The sequence below is a fragment of the Phalangium opilio genome, unplaced genomic scaffold (assembly GCF_054372755.1).
Source record: "Phalangium opilio isolate 3A_F unplaced genomic scaffold, DU_Popi_V2 ptg000031l_1, whole genome shotgun sequence".
Classification (NCBI taxonomy): domain Eukaryota; kingdom Metazoa; phylum Arthropoda; class Arachnida; order Opiliones; family Phalangiidae; genus Phalangium; species Phalangium opilio.
The window spans coordinates 3,137,608-3,158,525 of record NW_028324158.1 but is presented as its reverse complement, the minus strand read 5'-3'; the positions used below and the strand labels follow the sequence as shown (position 1 = coordinate 3,158,525).

At 35.0% G+C, this 20,918-nt stretch overlaps 1 protein-coding gene and 1 long non-coding RNA gene across 5 annotated transcripts in view; one reads left to right on the top strand and one right to left on the bottom strand.

The window, feature by feature from the left end:
* The first annotated feature begins 4,571 nt into the window (after window positions 1-4,571).
* The window catches only part of LOC149689133 (F-BAR and double SH3 domains protein 2-like), a 53,335-nt gene continuing 36,988 nt past the window's right edge, over window positions 4,572-20,918 (top strand). For 2 of the 4 annotated variants that reach the window (XM_089869572.1, XM_089869574.1), the window contains exons 1-2: window positions 4,573-4,868; window positions 9,008-9,105. In XM_089869572.1, coding sequence (XP_089725698.1) covers window positions 4,824-4,868; window positions 9,008-9,105 — 143 coding nt within the window. In that variant the 5' untranslated portion in view covers window positions 4,573-4,823. Of the gene's footprint in view, window positions 4,869-7,763; window positions 8,008-9,007; window positions 9,106-20,918 lie in introns of those variants that run through there. The other 2 variants (XM_089869571.1, XM_089869573.1) reach the window with 2 other exon arrangements.
* On the bottom strand, window positions 5,503-6,348 carry LOC149689135 (uncharacterized). Its single transcript, XR_016383863.1, has 2 exons — window positions 6,279-6,348; window positions 5,503-6,201 (listed from the first exon to the last, which is right to left on the bottom strand). It is a non-coding gene; the product is annotated as an uncharacterized LOC149689135 (long non-coding RNA).

Below are 20,918 nucleotides of genomic sequence, written 5' to 3'. Positions count from 1 at the left end.
ATTATTAAATTCTACCTTTAAACATCTTGTTCATTTAATTTTTTTTTCTCAACCATGCACTATAGAGTAGCCCACCCCCGTTGTTCCCCCATTGACTGTCCTATAATCCTGAAAATACTTTTAATGCTCATATATGAGTCGTATTTAGGCGGCCAGTTTTAGGGCGGCCTCTTTGGCCATTAAGATAAAACCCGACGCGCCACCAAAACTCAATATACAAGCTATTACAAGTCAGGATTCCATTAAAGATGACCATATAAAACAATTTCTTTTTTTCTTCTTGTCTCATGCAGTCTCCGTTATGCTCTTACACGACGGACCGTGGGAGGGCAAAATACCCGTAATTTACGATTAAAGCCACGAACTATAGCATGGACTATACTTAACATTTTAACCAGGGTTACGAAACGGCTGATTGCCCTTTTAACGTGGTTTATTGGTCGTATAATGTGGTTAATCGTCCTATCAAAATGTCTACTATTCTGGTATCTACCATAATTTTGGGTGAAATGGTTTCTTAAACTATGTTACGTCTATAGCAATAGCAAGCTGCAACTATTTATCTACTGTAGAGTGTAGACCATATGACACCTTCGTCGTGGACCTTAAAATTGGTATAACGTGAATAAAATTCATATTGTCTAAGTGCGGTGGAACGCGATTTCTTTTCCTAGTTCTAGTCGAAAGCCTAACTTTTGCAGGGCAAAAACGCCGGCCAGGGGATTTTGAAAGTTTTCGGGCGATACATATCAACCACCTTTTGAGATCTGAACAAAGACTATGACTGGAGAGAGGACTAGTAACGATGGGATTAATTTAGCCCTAGGCTTTACCGAAATGCCAGATTTCCGCAAGAGAAGTACTTGCCATAATGCCACTGCGAGCGTTGACTGTTGTTCATATGGCCATTATTATACATTAATTTTAATTAAATTCAAAGAAGTTAATTTAGGAGTAGGACAACCTTGAAGATTTACAATTTCAACACCTCAAAAGGTAACTCGCTAAGCCTAGGTAAAATTCCAGGATTGTTGTTGCGAGTGCATTGGCGGTGTAATTTTGATCACCGCCACTTTTCGCTGACAGGGCGCCAAAAAAACAGAGATTAAGGATTTATTGAGAGACATGTATAATTCAACCCTTTTGAAATAGAGCGGCTTCAATATTCTATCACAATCACTTATTTCCTTTGTATTTCTTTTTAGTTCATGTCTAAATTAAAAAATAAAAAAGATGGCAGCCACAGGCGGTATTCACATAGACGTCGTAAGTGGAAGTGGAGCTTAACCGGACGCTGTTGACTATGCTTTTTTTTAAAAGTACCACCAAAGATGAAAAAACAACTTGTTCACTTTCCCACCAATCACTACCTCTTGTTCTATTTCGTCTACCGTCAAATACAAAATAGTTTCACCTTGCATAACATACGATAAGGATAAAAATGCCTGAAAATCCGCTATCGAAAAAAAATCGGAGCTAGCGATGATGGTTAGCGCGGCAGTGGGTGGTCGCGTTTCAGACAGTCGAAAGGAAAAAATTAAAATTCACAGCCCCATTGGTCAAAGATTCCGACTGATACACCCAAGTATTAGAGTAACCTACTCCTGGGATTTATTTACTCCTGGTTGTTCTGCGAGTATTACACTTCATGTACTTCGTTATGACACTATGGTGGTCTTTCCACGCTATTGCACTGATGATATACACTTTATCAGACCTTGTGGCATGCATTCCAAGTAAGATAACTGTTCCATAATTTCTAGTAGAAAGTGCAAAAAGATTTATAATCAAGTGCAAATTGTGTGGCAAAATTTATATTTGATATTAAGTATAGCGAAATGTGTTTTAAGAAGCTAAAATAATGAGTTATTCTGATGAAGACACGTATAACATATTGGGTCGTTTCACATCTGAAGTGATACTTTTAGTTGAATATATCTTTATTTCAAATTACGGGAAAGTTTAAAATTCTACTTTTGCTACATTTTCAATTAAAAAGCGAATCTCCTAGTGACGTCTACTGACACGCGAATCGAGGTGGTGGTCTTGACAAGTAGACGTGAGAGATCTGACACAAAATCGTGACCTTATCAACTTTCAAGAACGATAAGTGGCGGGCTCTTTAAAAGGACAATGTATTTTACTCTATAGACACGTCAATCATTCCATAATACGGTTTTTCTCGCTCTGAAAAACTGTTTATTGTGTATCCACTCAATAATATAGGTTACGTACAAACGCTCGCCAAACAGTCTCTCACAAAACGTTCCCGTTAAAAAATAGATTTTCATACGATTAGCCTTTCTTTGCCGTTGAATTTCGAGACAACAAAACGATAAGAAAGTTTCACGTCGTTCTAGCTTTGGCAACAGAATATTTTACAACATAGAGCTAAAATATAGCCACGCACTTCATGGTGAAATGAATTTGATACTCAATTAATTTTAATTTCGGTATCATTCTTATTGAAATTTAACGATAGGTTTCAAGGGAGATATGGAGATTGTGTCCATATTTACGTTTCTCCATAAGAAAATAATATATAGCTCCCTATAAGTATGAAAATAAGAAAATAATATATTGCTCTACGAGGCAGATGGCAGCACATAACAATAGCTTACCGATGGATATGGGCGCGCGAAAGGCACACTAGGATGCTTTCATTGCTACTCCATTTTACCTCTTTCTCCATGCCCACATTTTGGAGCGAAAAATACAGTTTAGGGTTAATCTTAGTGTCCTAAATCAAGCACAGCACTGGAGAAGACCCAAAAATTTTCAATGTATAAGCGCGAATCACGGGTTATCAGCGAAAAATATCGGAGATGATCTTTGTAAATATGCTTGTCTAAGAGAGGAAAAAGTTTTTTTCGGATCTAATTATGCTAACATGGATTAAAATCATCGGATTTTTTCAGAGTGTGCAAACCCTTTTATTAACCTTCAAAATTCCTTGTAAATTCTCCGAGAGAGCCGATTATAACAAGGGCTGACTAGAACAAGGGGGTCCTTTAGCTACGGTTCTCGGTCCCAACCTTCCTATTTTTACATATATCAAATATACAGTTTGATCAAATTCGGTAAAAAATGAATTGTGACAACAAAGATTCAAAGAAACAAACAAACCACTTCTTGATTCAAATATATATATATATGAATATTTGATTCTTTATACTAAGAATCCCCAAATTTTAAAGCCAAACGTCTCGTTCTGACACGCGCAGTTTTTCCGTCGATATCACAAGACAGACCTAGGAAGCAATAGTTTAAACACGGCGGTGTGTTGTAGAAGGAGTAGTGACTCGTAGCTTCCCTTCTACTAAAAAAAAGCTAGACATAGGCTCGGCATGAGCGAAAATGGTGCTCGGAACACTAGAACGCTACGTCTGGGCTAGGGTTCTAAATCGGTAAATTACCATGGTAATTTACACGGTAATTTACCATGGTAACTGTAATTTACGATTTTCTCGGGTAAATTACGAAAACGGTAATTACCCTGGTAATTACCGTGGTAATTTACGCTGGTAAATTACCACGATGGTAATTTACCACCGAATTTTAATTTGCTTCACTTTCAAAATGGTCTAAAGGCTCCATATTTTGCTCTACTCGTGCATGCACACTAATTTCTTCCCATATGAATAAGTCTTAAAAGGTCGAACGGCAAGCGTGGGAAAAATTTGATTAAGGAAATGAAATTTGATTTTCTCGTCTATTCTTGTTGTCGAGTTCGTTTGCTTTAGCTGGAAAGCTGAAGTTGTTAGAATTTTCTAGAGATGGGCATGGGCCCATACCGATACCAATATCGGCACCAAAATTTGACTAAACCGATATATCGGTATTTGTTTAAACTGGTATCGGCCCTTCTCTAGAATTTTGTTCTAAAAACGTGAAACAGCAAAAATTCGCAAAATTGGTAAGAAGAAGAAAGTGGATGTTGCTGTTCAAAAGTATTTTGAGCTGCAAACATCAAAACTCGATGTTTAAATAATGTAAGACACTATGCTATAAAAAGAATACCTGTGTTCAAGTGATATTTTCATTATTTAGCTTAAAAACGATCAATATAATTTAATTTTTGAATTTTCGTAAATTACCATGAACGGTAATTTACGCGGTAAATTACGGTGTAATTTACCATTTTCCAAAATTACCGTAATTTTCGAACCCTAGTCTGGGCCCTAGAGGCCTCATCCCTACTCCTTCTACAATACACCTCCATGGTTTAAACCATTTATTGAAACAGTATTGCCATCTATGTGAATTTCAATACTAAATATTAGTGCATTAACTTGAATAAATCAGTTATATTCTGAGCTCTTATTGGTATAAGCAAATGACTAGTATCTTCAAGTTGAAGCTTACATTGAAAATATTATTCTCAATTTAGTTCTTAAAAGATACGCTAGGGTGTTACACATTCGTAACGATGCGATATTTTCCAAATAAAAAACAATCATTAGGCGGCGGAGCTTCATCTCCAGTTGCGAAATGCCCTAGAAATGTCGTAGTGTGGCTTCGGCGCAATGCTCTCCCACTCCGCTTCTACTCTACCGACCGAGGGAGGATTTTAAGGGGATTCTTTTCCTCTGTATCTAGAACGCGTTGTACTGCGGGCTGCCTAACTCGAAAGCGCCTAGCTGGAATAGACCAAAAGCTGATCGCTAACTCTCACGGAAAAGAGAGAATTAACGAATTTTCACGTTTTCTGCCCGCGAAACTGCGAGTCGCGATGGGACGTACTCGGGGTCAGAGGAATAACGATCAATGGACTATGCCATGCTAAAAGTTGAAAAGACTCAGTCCGAACAAAAAAATCAAGCATGGAACGAAAAAAGAGCTCAACCATGCAGCCACCGCCTAGAAAAGTAAGAATTTGCTAGTCAAGTTTTTGAAAACCACGCGAATTTAATAGGAAACCACTTCAAAAATTGATAAATTATAAATGCCTTCTACAGTGGATTTTGCGATAGGAGAAAATTGAATTTTAGGATTTGTCTTTGAAGTTTGAACTGATTTATTTGAAGATATTTTACCGTTCGATACGATACGGTGCTGCTACAGAATACAGAGAAGGGCTAATACGTTCTGAGGTTAAAGGGCTAGAAAGATCCTTTTTTTTTGCAATCGATTAATGCTTTTGATGTTTAAACCCCCCAAAAAAGGAGTCAATAACCCATTAAAGTATATGTTTGATATTAGAAATTAAATAATAATACAGTTATAATTGCAAGAATGATATAGGGTGAATTTTATTCTAAATACGGTTTTCCAAACTGGAAAATGGGATTTCTACTTTTGAAGGCATTGTATAAACGCTTTCATTGGAAAATATACTTAAAAACACATGGATAGTCAGAACGTGATTATATTTCACACGTTAAAATTATACGATGACCAGTATAAAATTTCGAATTTTATAAGGAAATTGCAATTTTATGAAACTATAATTGAGTTTTATCGTTTTTTGCCATAATTATTTATAATTAATTATGCAAGAAATCAGCAGCTTGACTTTTACGTCAACACAGAATTAAATTTCCATGTAACTTTATTATTAAAGAGAAAATAGCAATAGGTGTAAGACCAAAACAATAAATATAGCAAATGAAAATTTGTTTTGTGACGAAAATTCGATTTGTTGGTTATAATTATAATATCGTTAGACAATAACAGCACACATGAAATGTGCCTGCCTAAAAGTAGTCAGTACCGGACCTAGGCTTAACTAATTTTTGAGAGTGACCTCGGGTTTGCGAATGAGAATGGCGGGTGAAGAATACTGAGAAGTCCAAGTCTATCTTATGGTGAAAATAATCACATAAATGGCGTTGATTATTAATTCTGTTCCGGCAAAGAAATACTAGAGATTGAAGAATACTTGTTAGAGCTTTTAGTATCCCTTTACGGTCTTAACAGACTAAGTAGAATATTGTTATCCAAAACATGATCCTATGGGTATGATCTACATTCTAAATAAAAGATCATAGCAATGACATAATACGAGGCTAGACGGAGCCCCTATACTCTTCATTTCTGTCGTTCAAGCGATTCAAATTCCATCTAGCGTTGCTTCCTGGCATCACAATGTATAGCCAGTATGGACACCTTGCACATGTTACTTTCAACCTCGTCTGTAATGTTCAGTATGGCGCCAAACTTGACTGTTTTAAACATCTGATGAGATTATAATTAATCTCACTGATAAAAATTAATAACGTATTTTCAATAGATAATTGTGATATTAATTTTCGGACGTAATGAAATTCTACACATACCATAAATATACGTTCTTTCATAACACGCACCATATTAAAGAAACATCGTTATTAAGTGAAGAGTTACAACCTTTTAAGTTGCACAGATTCCAAGAAAATTAATATCACCTTTAGAAAAAAGGTTATTAATTAGGAAAATAAAAATAACAGAATTATTAGTTTGCTCCATCATTTTATTTATCTCAACAACAAAACCTCTCGAGAAACCCTTTTTCAGTGTAAATTTCCTGGCAACGTTATCTGGTTGGTGCCTAAAATATAACATCTAAGTGTTTTACGATAATTCCACTGAGAAAGTAGGTTTAATAAGGAATAGAAAGTAGCCCCGCAAAATCGGTTTTCTAATATTAATTTCAAACATTAGCTCAGGGCAGAAAGAATTGCAAATTTTCTGTTGCATGTAATGAGAGTCTTACTATTTCTTTTCCACCATTTTCTTTGATAACAACAAGGTAAATTGCAATCTTTGAGCTGATAAGGACGCTAATTAAAATAATTCATTTTGAGTAATTAACTAGTGAAGTTGATATATTATGAAAAGCCCGAAAAGCCGTTTATAAAAATAAACAAGACATATTCGAATGCTTCAAGAACGGTTACCTAACCTATAAACCCTTTGTAGTAAAATTGAGTTGAATTTAACTAGTGCCTTAATCATCATTTGATTTTTCGTTAGTCACTGTATGTATCTTAATCGTAATAAGCCTAACGTTTATTTATGGTAACAACTACATTAAATAATTAGTAAACACTAAGAAGCATATAGCCAATCAGCCGATTCATTAACATGTATGCACATACGTAGAAATATAATTAACCCCCTCTCCCTTTTTATAAAAACATTGTTTTGGTTCTTGTGCAAAATGCTCTTAACATCGTCCATGGAGTCCAATACGAATGAAATCTCCCTAGTTAATTGCTCCACGCATGAGGTTATGAGTTAAATCAGAAGGGGATAATAGAAGAAGGATGACACTCTTAATCCTCTTAATTCTTATGTTCTTGTATAACATGATTCTTCTCCGACTCACCCTATTTGTTTGCTCTCCCGCTGATCAATCTTCAGATGGGCATCGCACAGTGGGGTGAATTCTTTAACTGTTTGGTACTAAATCCTCAGAAATCAAACTCAAATCTCGTCTTGAAGTGGGAGAAAAATGCACAAGAGCACCTTGGCAAACAGTTAAGCGCTAATAGAGGAATGATGAGGGAACTATTTATCGCGTATGTGAATCGGTTTAGTAACTTTGATGTTGGGAAGAATTATGTTAAAATTGCCACGCTTTTTTGTACACTTCTCTCGAAATGAAGTATTTTATACTTCTCACTAAATATATAATTGCGTTATCGCCTTATTAGTAAGCCCACTCACTATCCTGTTATCGATAATAACGTTTTATCTTTGTAGACCTTTACACTCTCTAAAACCGTGTTAAACGTTTGCTTCTACTCATACACACCTTGCTTTAACAATTATAGTTTTAGTGCAGTATTAACCCTCTGAGTTTGAAGTTGCGCTGCGTTTCGCGCTAATAGTTTACTTTCATCTATAACGGTAGCGGCGGAAGTATAACCAATTTAAGAGAGCTTACCCTAGTTATTTTTAGATATGGTTTTAAATTAAACTTTGACCTTTTCCAAGAACTTTTTATATCGGCGTCCTTTTGGTACTCGTGTATACAAGCTAAAATCTGAATTTTTCGAAATGCCACCAGCTGGAACTAAAATTGTATGTGTTTTTTATTTATCAGCAGTACACATATTGAAATATTAAAGTTGTGACTTTTATTTTGTAATTTACGTTTTTGTTTATAAAATTTATTGAGATATTTTAGAGTGGTAGAGTTTAGGACTTTATTTTCAGAATTTCTTATGTGTGATATTGTTTGATATCCATGTTTATCAGAGGTTTAGTACAAGACGCGTGAGAAACTAGCCTAATCAGTATAAAATCGTGTGTCCAAGTGATGTCATATAGTGAAAAGGTGCAAATAGCGTTTGTGAGGTAAAACTTAGTAATTTTCGTCACCTGTTAACGTTTTTACAATTTACAAAAGAACCCTATGTTGTTTCAGAATTTCTAATATAGGTTCTATAACATGCTTTGAAATCTATACCTCGCACCAATAAAGAGCTTCTAGCCCTGTGATATCATATTTTTGACTGGGCCATCAGTAAAGTCGTTAGGCCAAGAACTTTCATGATGTTTTTTTCGACTTTACTATATTTACAAGATTTGTGATTAGCACTTGACTATGAAAAACAGTTTCTCTTAAATTATAATTTATAAGTCTGTATGGCTTTCAGTTGCAGAGTTTCTTACACCGAGACCCTTAAGTACCGTTATTAACCTTATTTCATTCGGTTTGTTTGAAGAACTGGAACAATAAGCAATCCTTAACTTCTGTTCATATATTTCTGTTGTTACGTGAATACGAGCCCTTTCTTTTAAAGTCATAAACAAAGATGAACAATTTTTTCCGAATGATTGTCCTTCAATTTAATGATATTTTTAAAAGAGATTACGACAAGTGTAAGCGTGTTTCAAGCTTTGCACACCTGTGTACTCGTAAAATAAAATATGAAAACGAATTGACATAAATCTTATTGATATTGTGAAGGTTGCTCTTTTAATTTCTTATTTTAAAATATGGTCCTCGGCTTCCTTATCATTTATTTCACTGATAATTTAGCTGTAAAATTTAGCATTTTTATTTTTCTACTTTCAGGCTAAAATCACCACTAGCTTGCGGAATACTCAAAACGACCAGCTGACAAAACTGCAATACAAACATCAAGTTGACATTGACCTACTGGACGATATAAGGTGAGACATATCAAAAATTATACCTGGGATATATGTCAACTGTAGGTGCGGCGTATCATTTGGTACGCGTGTAGTAATATTACATCTACATTAACTTGTTAACAACACTGTTGGTATAAGGTAAATGTGCCTGTACTGTGTATGGAAATTAGACTGAGGATAATAATGACTATATGTCTAAAGAGTTAGTATATAATTCATACTATGACGAATTATGCTTGCCCAGGAACAGGTTCTTTGATCTTAAATAGTTACCCTTAAATTATGGCGTCAACTGTTTGGTCCATTTACTTAGTTATGATAATCGGTGTACACAGCTGCACCTTTGACTTTACTAAAGGGGTTAAGCGCAATTTTTATATGCCATGCCATTGACAGTGCTAAACAAATTAAGCGTAATACGTAATCGGTGTACAGGGACTAGGAGCGTGAAAGTAAAACCCGTTAAGAAATTCCCAAAAATCGATATATTTATTCGATTGAATCCAAAGATATACGACCATGGAGGAGTTGAAAAGGAGTCGTACTGTCGGGTGAATTTGTTTTCAAAAAGAAAGGTTCCTACTTTGCCACTTGGGTTACTGACATTTGGATTTTGAGCCTTTTCTTCAAAACCAAATGTACTATTTTCAAGAATATCTCGTTTAATTTCGCAAATACAGCCAAGATTCTCACGAGAACGCTGTTCGTACTGCGAATTTGCGGTAACTCCGATGCCGTTTACCATGTAGTTAGCGATAACCGATAACCAAGTTTTCACTTTCTTTCTTAATAAAAAGAGCGTATAATGCAACTCCATTTTTAAGGTACGACAGAGAAAGGATACTAAAAACCTTATCTTTACGCAAATAATACTAAAGTTTTAAAATGTTATAATCGAGGCTCTTACAAAATATTAATCGTGATTGAAGTATTCTTATGGGCGAAAATTCGTACGTTTAAAAAAAATGTCCCAGCGTTTATGTTCCCAATGGAAATAAGTTGCTTGGATTTTTCTGGAAAAAAAAAGTTGCTTACAGATTATTGATTTGTCGAGCGTATGCATTTTATGCAATATTATGAAGGTACGGTTCACAGGCTGCCGCTAAAAACCTACCTCTACTTCGAAGGCTTCTTATGAGTTGGATCCAGTAACATTGTTACATCGTTGTATATAACACGCTCTGTTAGAAAAAAAAGTTACAGCGATACGCATTTTGAAACTCGGATGGAAAATTTTACATCCATTCTATGTTCCACAGCACAAACGAAAACACGTTTTTATAAAATTTCCAGTTCTGTAACATAAAAAATTGACAGAAAGTGTGTGGCCCGTCTATTCAAAACCAAAAGGGTTAATTGGGGCCTGGGTCTATTAAAGCAGGATGTGAATGTGATAGCATCCCGCGTTCAAATGAACGTTAGTTACTATGAAAAGTAATGGTAAAATATTTGTGGTTCGATTCAGTTCAGCTGTTTGCTACGCCATATAAGAGAATTTTTAGATAAGTAAAATAACTATACCGTTTTAGTCAAAAGTATAAATGACGCATAAATTCAACTAATTTAGAAGTTAATTTATCAGTATTTCATCCTCTTGTTACTGAAGTGGCTTAGATGCGCTTTTCCAATTGTTTGTCCTTGGGTGCCTTAACAAGTTGCGCGTTTCCTTCAGTGAATGTATAACATTCGAGTCATGTCCTGCTTTTATTGGTCCATGATTGGCTTAGTATTTTGCTATCTCTAGCGCGTAAAGTCATGTCTACCTTTTGGAATATTTGATTGAATACTCCCATTGACTTGTCATACATGAGGAATCTTAGACATGTTGACACTCCAACTTGATTCCAACTGTAAGAGTGTTAGTGAACTCAGTTTATTTTTCTGAGAGTCTAGAGATTTGATAGCAGAGGACGTGTAAATTGAATTCGAAATTCACCTTATGTCATACAACTACGGCAAAAATCAATATGTAACATCACCATATATCGACAGGACGCGTTATACCAGACGTTGACGTTGTCTTGGTTTGTTTTTTTCTCTTCAAAAGTCTCTAACTACAAGCTAAGCATGTGGGATTATTGATCAAAGGTTATAAGGCTAGCCCTCTATCTAGGACTAAAGACGTTAGAAACTATGGTTGTCCTTTAAAGTGATTTAGGGTTAAATTGTTCATTATCATGCTGAAAAGTATCTACGTCAATAAATCCTCATTTTTCTAATCCAATTGTAAATCGAAAATCAAATTTTCCTCTTTCGTTTTTCGAGAATCGATTCAAAGACTAGGTATTGGATATAATATTTGTTAGTTAGACTTAGTATTCCCTGAGCCAGAACCCATATAAATCCTAAGAAAGATCAAAGATAGAATTAAACTGTAGTGCCATGACCTCGGGAGTTTTTCTCCCACCATTACCCGTTCAGTCACCGCCATATTGGCAAACTTACAACGACCATGTGCAAAAAGTATGAGGTCATGGAACCCTATTCATACGTATGTTATTACGTCATATATGGGGTTTTGATTAAACTTAACGCATAGTAGAGAATATGCTGATATTTAACTATTCCACGGCTCAAATGGTATTATCATGGATATTTAACTATTCCACGGCTCAAATGGTATTATCATGGATATTTAAAAATACCACTTATTATGGATTCTCATCTTTGACCTTCTACAAAGAATTTCGCTTAGGTGGCGTGAGTTAGAAGTTTCGATTTTTACCTCTCCAAGTGACGATGACGTCACGGAGAGGTATTACACTGGACTTGTCTGTGTGTCTGTCACCACGTTCGCAGTAGGCAAATCGGAGGAAACGTGTTCGCAGAAAGCAATTTCTCGCTTATTACCTAACGATGGGAGTACGCCACGATCGGCTAGGGTTACGATAAAAGTCTATCCTCCCATTGGCAGGGCTTCCACCAAAGGTTCACGCAATTCCTGATTTTCTTATCATTTATTGTGAATCAATCGCCTAATATACCATAAATTTCCAAAATAAAAATTAATGAGGCACGCCTGAATTCAAACTTCAACAATAGCTATGTTTAAAATGATTTTAGGAATAAAGTTTCTTAAAACGATTTAACTAGAATTAAGTTAAATTAATTACGATTAAAATAATTAATATCAATTATATTTATTTAATTATACATGGAAAACCTCTTAATTGCGTGTAGACAGGAAGGGGTTGATTTTGGTTTCGCAACTTGTTTTCACTGCGCATGGGCGAAATTTAAAACTCACGCAACACTCAGAAATCTCTGCAGAGCGTTAATTTCCTATCCCCACTAGACCTAACTACCTTCGACTCACTTTACAGGCACGTCACAACTCCTTTGTTTACGTTACATTTAAAGGCCCGCTTTAGGACCAAGTTGGGAATTCATAATACGTAATATGATGTTATTGAAGAAACCTAGTATTTTATCACGTATTGCTAAGACAAAATTGCTACATTTCATCAGTTAATTTTCATTAACACCCCGAGATCCAATCGAACCCCAAGATCACATTTAATAGTGTTTTCCAACAGTAAAGAAGATTGATTTCGCAACTTCCTGTTGTCCCTAAGGATTTCAATTTGTCTGTGCTAGCTTTGCTCAAGAATATTATAAAGCCAAAGCAACTTCACCTTCTTAGGTCATGAGCTTTTTGAACTACTGAGGCTTCTCTTGTGTTGAACGTTAGAGAACGTTTAACGATGCGCTAATCCTCTACCATTATTATAAGCCTATCAAATATCCTGTCGTAGGGCATTTTCCGTCAGCCTTTATGTAGATATATATTTTTTTCAGCTTGGTCTTTTTCATTCCTACCTACAGAAGATTAGTGAAGTAATTTGCGAATGCGGTTTCCGCCCTAATTGGATTTTTCATAGGTCATTACTCATTAGTTTAGTTTTTTTTTTTTCGTTTTGCTTGGAAATTCTAATGTTAAGCCATTTTTCGTTGTTGCTTGGATTAGGTCTGTTGTATTTCTAGAGTTTTGGAGTATAATTTGAAAAAGCTAATTATTCCTTCATCCTAAAATTTTCAATTAGAGAATCCTGCAGAATCTATATTCAGCTATAGTTTTTCTTTATTTCTTATTGGCCTTGTTATTATTGATTTTACTAACTAAATCACGATAAATCCATTGAATTATGGTTAAGTATTAAAAACCAAGATTTAAAATAACTTTAGTTCAACTAATCTAACTCGGAGATATGACCGAAAACCGTCCACTATTGAACATTTTAGATTTCGGTTCGGTTTTTGTGAAATAATTTTTTTCTTTGCGTACTTCAATGTAATAATTTATCTGCTATTCATATTATAAATCCAAGGACCTGCATTCGCCATACTTACCGTTAAGCATGTTTTAAACGACAAATGGATTTCTCGTAACAGATAGTTTAGCTCAAACAGTTTTTTCCGTCTTTTTGCTTGTTTGTTCGCTTAAAGTGCTCGTGAAAACCTGGACATAGCAAAGAATAATCGTGAAATGCCTCATGAAATTTGAATTCTTTTTTTTTTTATAATTATTCTCTATGAGAATTTTTAGACTGTAGAATTTGAACTATGTAACTAATGGGGTAAACATGGCTTTACTTAGTGTTATTATTTCTACTCGAAAAGACCTGAAGGCTGCCAACAGCCTGAAAAGACGCCTCTTGCTCGAATTTTTGCCCGAAAACTTAAAGCATAGAGCGGCTCCAGTGGATCCCCTACAAGATGACTTTCCTTACGAACTCCAGTTTTGGCTCAGCAAAGCTAGAGGCATTTGTGGGCGGGATTTACACGTGCATGTATAAATCCCGCCCACTAGCCTTTGCCAAGCCAAACCCGGACTTCAGGAGGAAAGTCCCCTTGTAGGGGATCCACTGGAACCGCGCTATGCTTTAATTGGTTAAATAGAAATATATTAGAGCCGGTTAGGACTTCTGCATTCATATTTCGGCAAGAAAGTTCCAGTTTCCAAGCTAAAAATCAAGATGATATTATTTCACGGAATATACAGTTTGGCCTCTTTTATTCAGAGGATCAAGTTTTTGTAAGAGATCTTCACTTTATCCGCCCTTAAAGGTCCATTCAGACTTAAGCAAAATCTTACGTTCCCGTCGGTAGTTTCGTTAATTTCGTTTCGGTCGCGTCGGTATGTTCGTTTCGGTCGCGTCGGCAAGTTCGTTTCACTGCTTTGACGTAAGAGCAGACGACTTTAAACGAGTCGCATATATCGTGATATTTGAGCTTTTGAATACTAAAATAACCGAATCCAAATTGAAAAACACCGCCAAGATTCCTAAAACTTCTCCTTGGAATCTTTAACAGGCCTTTCTGCTTGAATTAAAGGGTAGGAAGTGTAGAAACCGTCACCTCTGATGTCATTCATGACCCGTTTTATCTCAGAAATCACATGATATCTTCCTGCGCCGCGACTCTCCGACCTATGCGCACCGAAATCTAATATCAACATCACTAGAGTTATCCAAAAGGTCAGAATCCATAAGCAAAGGCTTAGAGTTTGAATGCCCAAAGAAACGCGCGGAAAGAGAAAATGGCGATTTAACAAAGTCTTAAGCCCTTCCTCTTACCTTAAATCAGAAATAGTACGGGGTATAGTGGATATTTTCAATCTAAACCCGAGAATCTGTTACGTAGTCGATGACGCGTGTGAATAGTCAAATTAAACGAGCAAAGCGACTTCACCTATGTCAACGTAAGATTTTAGTCGAGTCTGAATGGGCCTTAATTGAACTACCCACCAAAACTTCAAGTATGTACGTACCAAAATTTCGCGAGTCTTAAATATTTACTTAACGTCAAGAGGCTCAGTCTTTACTCGTATACCTGTGTTCATGGTACGTGTTTCTTAGCTAGTCAAAATAGGAGGCTTGAAATTTCCCATCCATTAGGCTAGAAAATTGACTTTCCCATATAGAATTTCCTCCAGAGCGTATTTATTTCAACACTAAGCTACCGTAGGTTTAAGCTTGAGAGGTTACTTTTCAATTGAGTTTAGATAGCATTCATCCGGTGGTTAACCTTCACTGGATTCTCGTTGTGAACGAAAAATACCAAGACCCAAGCAACCCTTTCATTTAGGAGCTCTATAGTGTCCCGTAGAACTTTCGGTGTACTGGAAACTATGGTAGTCTTATATATAACTATCTAAAGTGTTTTAGAAGCTCAACAGAAGCCCATAATCAAACGAAAATGATTCCAAACAAAGGATTTAAGAGTGTTAGAAAAGGTCATTTGTGGAACCCTTTTGAAATTACGAAGATTACATTTCTAAAGTTCTATGGAAGAACCATTTTTTAAGTCCACGTCATGTTGCAATGATTGTCCCTGAGGCTGCGTGGTTGGCATTATTCCAACCAGAGGAAACCTAGGAAGAAACAAGCATATGAGAGAAACAAAAATCAAGCAAAATACTACCACATTAATGCTATAATGTGGTTAAACGTTCCATATTTTTAAATAGTAGTTCATCGCAGTAAACCATTGTAAACTGAGTCCTTTCTATATTTTTCCTTTTGTGTATATTGAACTCTCATTTTAACGCATTGTCATTTTGTAATGGGATTTATGATTAAACAACGCCTTCAAAAATCCCTGTATTTATCGGAATCTAGGTTTGGTTATTATTATATCGACAAATGTAAACATTAAAAGATTATATGTCCGAATTTTAAATCGGAAAATAAAGTTGCCAAGTTTTAAAACTTTACATTATGAGCTTAGGAATGATCCAAAAATAAAGCGTCCGTCTTGGGCTATCTTGAATACTACCAAGAGTAAACTAGCGTCCCTTGTGGGAGTTCCGTTCGACCTAAGAGTTGGTAGAGTGGAGTTGGAGCCTTTGAACATTAAATTCAATAACCATAGATCCGTGAAATCGAACTACAGCAGCGGCTGATATGTAGCGCTTCTGTGCAATGCGAAATGTTTTAAAACTCCCATTTCCCTTCTTAATAATTTGCATTTCTCTTCTGATCTCTTTAAAGGGTGTGAAATTAGTTTTCCTGCCTAAATCCTCTTTAAAGGACATAGTTTAATTTTAACTTAGTGGTTTCATTTGTGGACTGTACGGTTCAGTAAATAATTACAGGCTCTTTTTATTGGGTCTAAAATATAACATTACTGATGAAGTGGCATCAAGGAGAATAGATTTCAAACCTCAGCTGACGATTGTGTTGAGTAAGGCTCTTTCAGACGATCCAACTTTTTGACTCAGCTCGATGGGTCAAAAAGTTGTATCAACTTGCCCAACTTTTGAAGGGAAAAGTGAAATAAATCCTTCCTATTCACACGACTAAACTTTTACCGGCAAATGGAACTTTTTAAGTGCCACCTACCTTGGCACTTACGAAATAACCCGCGAAAAAGGCTTTTTTTGTAACTCATTTTGATTAGCTGTAGAAATGAAATTAAAAAGTTGAGTCACATATAAATTGGATCACTGATCCAATTTTTCCTAGCCAACCTTTTTGGTGACTCAACTCATCCAGCTTCTAGTCACACGATCCAACTAGTTGATTCAACTCGAGATGACCCATCAAGCTGAGTCAAAAAGTTGGATCGTCTGAAAGAGCCTTTAGAACCCAAAAATACTTAAAATCACTTCATCTTATAGCAAAAATTATAGGCAAACTTTTTTGCGATTGCTAACAATTTACCACTTTTATGTTTCGAATAATTTTTAATATTTGACCATTTATTTTTACAAATTAAAGTATTTAAAAACTCATTGACTCACTTCATGGTTCGTTGTTGTACTGTCGTTTGGGATTGTAATGTTGAGATAGCATGAGAATTAGAAATATGGTTCAACCTTTTACTCCTAGGCAAAAAGATTTGGGATTAGATAAAAATAGCTGTTCTTCTAAGGAATAATCTTATGTTGCCGAAACGTTTTCTTTAAAACCATTCTGTACTACTGCATACGAATCATCAAGCGACTCCAACTTCTGTCTTTATTTATTGATAAAGTCCTGTTTGAGAAAACACTTGAAAAGCGTTCTAGGTAAGGAGTAATGTCAAATGTTAACCTAAAAACTGATGGAGCTCGTTTGTCATACAAAATGTTATGGGTAATTCAAAACGCAATCTTAAAAATTTTCTCGCAAAAGACAAGTATTGATACAGGACAGAATTCGGTTACGAGTCCCCGAGATCTTGAGAAGCAAAGAACTTGCTGCTTATGGTTTCAAGTACGAGAATAATACATCTTAGCAATGACTCATTCATTACATGGGTATTTTTCTTTCAAGTTGTTTTTCCTCTCGTTTCTTCGGCACAATTTTTTTCATTAAGGAGTTTCCATTCCTTGTTAATGCATAAAAAGACATTTCTAAATAAACTGAAATCAGCCACAATAAATAAGAAGCTACAATTTTTATTCAAATTTATTCGTTGTACGTAACATCAAAGAGTTTGAACTTTGAACTTTACTTTGCCACCGCACAAAGAAGGTCAACCGAATATCCATAATGCTGCAGTATCAGGAACGCAACGACTCAAACCTTTTACAATTTATTGCCAGGCCTACGAGAATTGCTTTGAAGGCGGGAAACTTCATTTTTCATCGTTTTTATTGATTCTGCTTCAATGTAGTGTTTGTATATTTGGTAAACAGTATGTTCTGAGTTATATCATTTTTGCCATTATAGACATATGCCTATGCCATGCCTTAATTATTATTGACACACAGTAAGTCGATACCTAAACCTCCTTCACTGGAATGGTGTCCTTCGTGAGTATGATGCTTATCTACGATTATTGTCGTTAAAAAATAACCAAATTGTATACTTATCGCAGAAACCCTATTAAAAGGCTCGTTGTTATTTTGAAGTACTCTTGAATTTTTAAAATCTTAATTTGAATTTTGTTAGCTTAAACTGAATTTGTAAAAAATCTTTTCCTCTATTCAAATTTGATATTCATACAGATTCAGTGCTTTGTTGTGTGTTTGTCCAATCTCCTTTCACCCTTCCATCTCTTTTCTGTGCCTTTAAATTTGATGGCTTTACCTCTGACACAGTCATTGAAGTCAAATCTAATCCATGTGATTTTCGTTCTTTTCTCATAATATTTTGGCCTACGATTCATCTTCCTGCATCTAATCACGTTGGTTCTATTTTTGTAGACTGAGTTCACGCCACTTCCGTCTCTCATAAATATTTAAGGAGAATGGTTTGCAGGCTCACTTTTTATGTAGGGAAAACTTGAGATTGCATTTTTACAATCTTACTTGAAGTGCCAAAGCCTTCTTTCTATATCTGTGGTCTAGTGTCCCTACCACTAACATAAAGGATATAAAAAGTCCAGGAGATATAGCAAGAACCCATTCAAGACCCGAGAACGCTCGACAATAGAATTTGACTGTAGTGACATTATCCTTCTATTATTATACTCGGTTCCTTCGCATCGTACCACTATATTAACAAACGTACAACGAACGACATAGTGATAAAATATAATCTCATGGAAATCTGAGGTCGTTATTCATGCGTTCTCAGGTATTTTATAGGTTCTGGCTTAAAGATATTCTTTGGGGTGAGGGTTTTGGTTTTCCAAGATAAAAAATATACGGTATTAAGTTGGGATTGCCAAAGGATTATAAAAATATTCAACGGAATAATCCAGGTTCTCGAGTAAGATATACAGAGCTGCTCAGCTATTTGGTGCAAGTATAGCTACTATAATCCAGTGGCAGCTACTGCAACTGAACTATGGACTTGACTCGTGTTTTAGATAGTAATTCTTTAACCGACATAGTCAATTCGGTTGGGAAAATAAGGGAAAAGCCCAGTATATTATAGACGTCATTGGATCAAATAACTGAACCACCCTATATAAGAGTTGTAGTGTTCAGAAACAAAATTAAATCAACAACAACAACAAAAATAATAGTTTAAGAAGTTTGTAAACGTAGCTTCTTTCAATTCGAAAAACTGCTTACACGATTTTGAACTATATTGCGAGCTCGTCGACATTCAACTACTTTTTAGTGCCAAAAAACATGTTCAACGAAAAATAATGGCCCACCAGGCTAAAATCCAATATTAAAATAGTAGAACTTTAACCGTGTTTTTGTCCTGTAATGATCTACCTGCTTTTAGTTTCTTAAAATATGTATATGAACGAAAGAATCGGCATTTGTTGTGGTGCGTCTCTTTCCAAATGGCCCTTTTTGAAATAATTCATCGTCAATGCAATTAGTTTTCGATGTCACTCGGTGTCCTGGCCTTAAGAACTATTAATTACTCCCTACTGGGACTATCAAGATGAAAAGCGAGTTATCGTCGTTGAAGCAGACCCTTGCTGAGACACTGGATGGTTTAGTTATCCATTAAAAACGTTCTACTGGATTGGTGACGCTGTACTAAGCCCCTATAGAGAATTCTCATTGTAGGTGCCGCGCTATTCCACCGAAAGGGCCTAGTGCGTAATTGGCGGGATTTAAAAATCTAGGACAAAATGGTGACTCCCATGGGTCCACTGTTTCGTTGGTGGTTACTGATGAAAATAAAAATTTTCGAGATCGGTCAAAAAAGTTCTATTACGGCGATTTTAAGATCATATTTAATTTGCTAATTAGTAAACATTTATTAACTAATTATTTAACGTTATTTTACTAATGTAACGTTACTATGTAACGTTATTTTACTAATTTTTTAACGTTATTTTACTAATAATTTAACGTTATTTTACTAATTATTTACCGTTATTTTACTAATTATTTAATACTTATATACTAATTATTTCATGTTTATATACTAATTATTTAATATTTATATACTAATTATTTCATATTAATATATTTAATATTTATATAGTAATTATTTAATATTTACATACTAATTATTTAATATTACATACTAATTATTTAATATTAATATGCTAATTATTTAATATTTATATGCTAATTATTCAATATTTATTTACTAGATATTGAATATGAATGTACTTGATATTGAATATTAATTTATTAAATATTGAATATTAATATATTAAATATTGAATATGAATGTACTAGATATTGAATATTAATTTATTAAATATTGAATATTAATATATTAAATATTGAATATTAATATATTAAATATTGAATATTAATCTACTAATTTTTGAATACTTATTAATTTAGTATCTTTTTATAATACCAGCTCCTTTTCCATAGAGTTGCCATCTTGTCCGGTTTCTTAATCGACGTCGTATTCGTCGGAATGTAGACGAAAATTTATAGGCTTACGTTACAAATCCAGTAGAACGTAGTTATCGAAGGATTAGTTGCCTCTTCCTTAAAATGATAATAAACCGATACTCGTTTAAATGACATTTTAAGGTCTTTCAGTAATGTATTGATGGTGATAATACCTCATTTCTATGAATGTCAATAAGCCGTGATATTATTTTGGAAGTACCTCTAAACATTGTTCTTGATAGTATAATTCATGAAATTATTCTATAATTATTCCTAGTATTTTTAATATTTATGTAAATAGCACTTTACTTCTAAAAATATCGGTATCGGTTGTAGTATCGGGTTTTGGATCATAATGAGTAAATATCGGTATCGGTTCATGTTTGCACCGGTATCGATCGGTATCGGGTTAAGCCTGGTATCGGCCATCTCTACATTTACACCTCCAACGTAATATGAGATACGAAGCAAACATTTCCCTTTCTACAGGACGCTTTAAGGTGAATAACTACTTTAAGGTAGTGGTCCCCCATTTCAGTCGTGAGAGCTAGGAAAACCACTAGATTGTAGAAGCACTACCTCCTATATAAGAATCAAGGCCCGAGTATGGGAATTTTTTTAACTTCGAAATGAGGAA